This window comes from Arachis ipaensis, chromosome B09, assembly GCF_000816755.2.
Source record: "Arachis ipaensis cultivar K30076 chromosome B09, Araip1.1, whole genome shotgun sequence".
In the NCBI taxonomy this organism is placed as follows: Eukaryota; Viridiplantae; Streptophyta; class Magnoliopsida; order Fabales; family Fabaceae; genus Arachis; species Arachis ipaensis.
In genome coordinates this window covers 11695523-11698051 of record NC_029793.2, presented here as the reverse complement: position 1 = coordinate 11698051, position 2529 = coordinate 11695523, and the positions used below count along the sequence as shown (strand labels likewise).

The 2529-nt window shown below is 35.6% G+C and overlaps 1 protein-coding gene across 1 annotated transcript; it reads right to left on the bottom strand.

Annotated features, from left to right (window-relative positions):
* Window positions 880-2202, bottom strand: LOC107619742 (F-box/kelch-repeat protein At3g23880-like). Its single transcript, XM_016322031.2, has one exon. The coding sequence runs from the start codon at window positions 2150-2152 to the stop codon at window positions 1070-1072; it is 1083 nt and encodes a 360-aa protein (XP_016177517.1). The 5' UTR covers window positions 2153-2202; the 3' UTR covers window positions 880-1069.

Genomic DNA, 2529 nt, shown 5'->3' with positions numbered 1-2529 from the left:
ATCCACAAAGAGGATAAATAAAAAACTCGAAAAGGACACCCCAAATCCTAAACTATCAGTATATGCATCTTTTTTACATCAGAGACCTACTTTTACAATGATGTGCCTCATTTCAATGTTGTTCTGAATACTTTTGTTACTTATAACCTCATCAGAATGTTACCCAAAAGGGGGAACACAAACACCACAATGAAGAAAGCAAAAAAATCCTCTAAGAGCATATCTAAAAACCCAAAGGACCGCACCCTCAAGGTATAATATTTGCGGCCAAATAGTAATTCCAAGTTCCAGAAAAGATAAGAGACACACAGCCAAATTTACTGAGAATCTGAAAGTACACTAGGGGTCATGTGGAGATGCATACACGACTTTTCTACCTAGGTACCACAAGTGTCTCTGTACTTACCAAATACAACCAAAGTGCTCTTAACTTGCTTGAACATGTATAGAATGCTAAACTTATATTTACATTGGATACTTACGTCATTTATGTCTTCTTAGTGTTATACTCAGGGTTGTTTTGGGTCTAAAGGGAATACAAGCGCATAAACCTGATCAGTTTCTGATATAAAATTTTATGCTTTGGAAGGGTAACTTATCATTCTAAGTGTTATTCAACTAATTTTCCTCTTTAATCTTCTAGGATATATATAGAACGCTATAAATTTCATACAAGACAGCAGTTTGGAAGAGAATATGAAACTCCAAAGTATAAATAACATGAAAAATCTTGCTTAGAATTTAACAAACTTTTAACATTTTTCAACAATCAAAATACCTCATAATCTGCAATAAAGATGAACCTACTGAAATGGTCAATAACACCATCAATTCTAATTTCTAAAAGAATTTGACTTTGGAATTGCAATGATGTGAATAAACTAAAACTTTTCCATCTAAACAATGAAAATGCATTAAATAAACTGTGTCCCATGTTGCATTCTACACGTTCCATTCAATCAACAATGCAAGATCAACAGAAACAAGCAATCAGAAAATTTTGAGAACATTTCATATTTACATACCCTACTCTTGTTTGCAATTAGCGATTGCCTTCGCCGTTTATTCTTTACTGACCGGGCAGCGTGAGCAAGGTCCTAGCAAACATTAGCTTGATTGTGTGAATGTCACAACTAGTTCGTCTAGACTCTAACAACATTCCTTTGTCACTAAATTTCATCAACTCCTTTATGTTTTTCCAGCCGACACATTCACTGCCTCTAGTTAAACACATGGGGATGAATCCATCAGGAAAATCAATATTGAGCTTAGTCCAACTGGACTCCACCTTGTATTCTTTCATCACCCATAGCTCATTCCTCCAAGGTTGCCATTCCGTGTAACATATCCCAAGGTATCCTCCCAACAGCTTTAAAGTCGGGGTGCCACCACCTTGTAAATCGGGCATCGAAATTATCGATAGATTCTTTTCCTCCAAACCAAAGGCAACAATTACCCTAGCACTATCACCGACAGTGCGAACCGCAAACCAATGAATAGCACCGTTACAAAACACTCCAGAATTGCAGGTAATCAGATGGTTACTATGAAAGTCCCCTGTCTCAATTTCTTTCCATGAATGGTTTCTAACAGAGAAAAACTCCCAACGATGTCTTAAATTAGAAGTTTCTTCAAATCGATCACGCCACCCAGCAACTACTAAATAATCATCACTAGATTTGTCATAACCAATACCAGCCCAAAGTAGAAAAAAAAGACCACTTGGATATGAAACTCTTGTGTGAAAACCAGTTGTTGGATTCCACATAACAAAATGCGTACCGTTAACGCAATTAAGCAACAATATGAAGCCCCTGCAAGAACCCCTAACCCTAAGGGCATAATGTTCATAAGTTACAGGAATGCGAACCGCATAATCACGGTGAATCGATTCTTCTACATCCACACAACGAGCCACGGAATTCACGGGCGAAAAATAGATAAGCATATCGTTGGTGGTGGTAGGTGCGAGATCGAAATGCGATTTTGTGAAATGAGAATCGGAAATCATAGAGAACCATTGCTTAGAGACGCACCTGAATCGAACAAGGGATTTCAATGGTAAAAGTAACAGAATTTTCTCTATCAGTTCTTGAGGGAGAGCCACAACCTCGTGATTCCTCGTCTTCCTCTTCTTGTTCTCAATCTCCATTGCCCTAATTTTCCAACCTTATTTCTATTTGACAAACAAAAACAGACCAAAGAATCAGACGAATGCTCTTATGTATTATTTGTAGATCAAAATCAGCCACTAAAATCAGTTATTAATATATTTGTGTCTAAATATATATTTGGTTTAATTTATTTTTATAGTGTATTTATATTTTAATATGTATTTTATATTAGTAGCTGACGTGGCTAATTTTAGTGTACACGTTTTCATATGGATAAATACATGAGTTTTTTAGAATTTCACTATAGAACTAATGAAGAATCTTTACCATGAATACAATGAACTAATTATTTAGTCCAATTGAGATAAATAATAAAAATCACTTTATAGATTATCTAAATTCAAAAACTCCCGTT

Excerpts from the sequence above, each read along its gene's own strand:
- LOC107619742 (XM_016322031.2), bottom strand. The coding sequence starts at position 2,152 with ATGGAGATTGAGAACAAGAAGAGGAAGACGAGGAATCACGAGGTTGTG.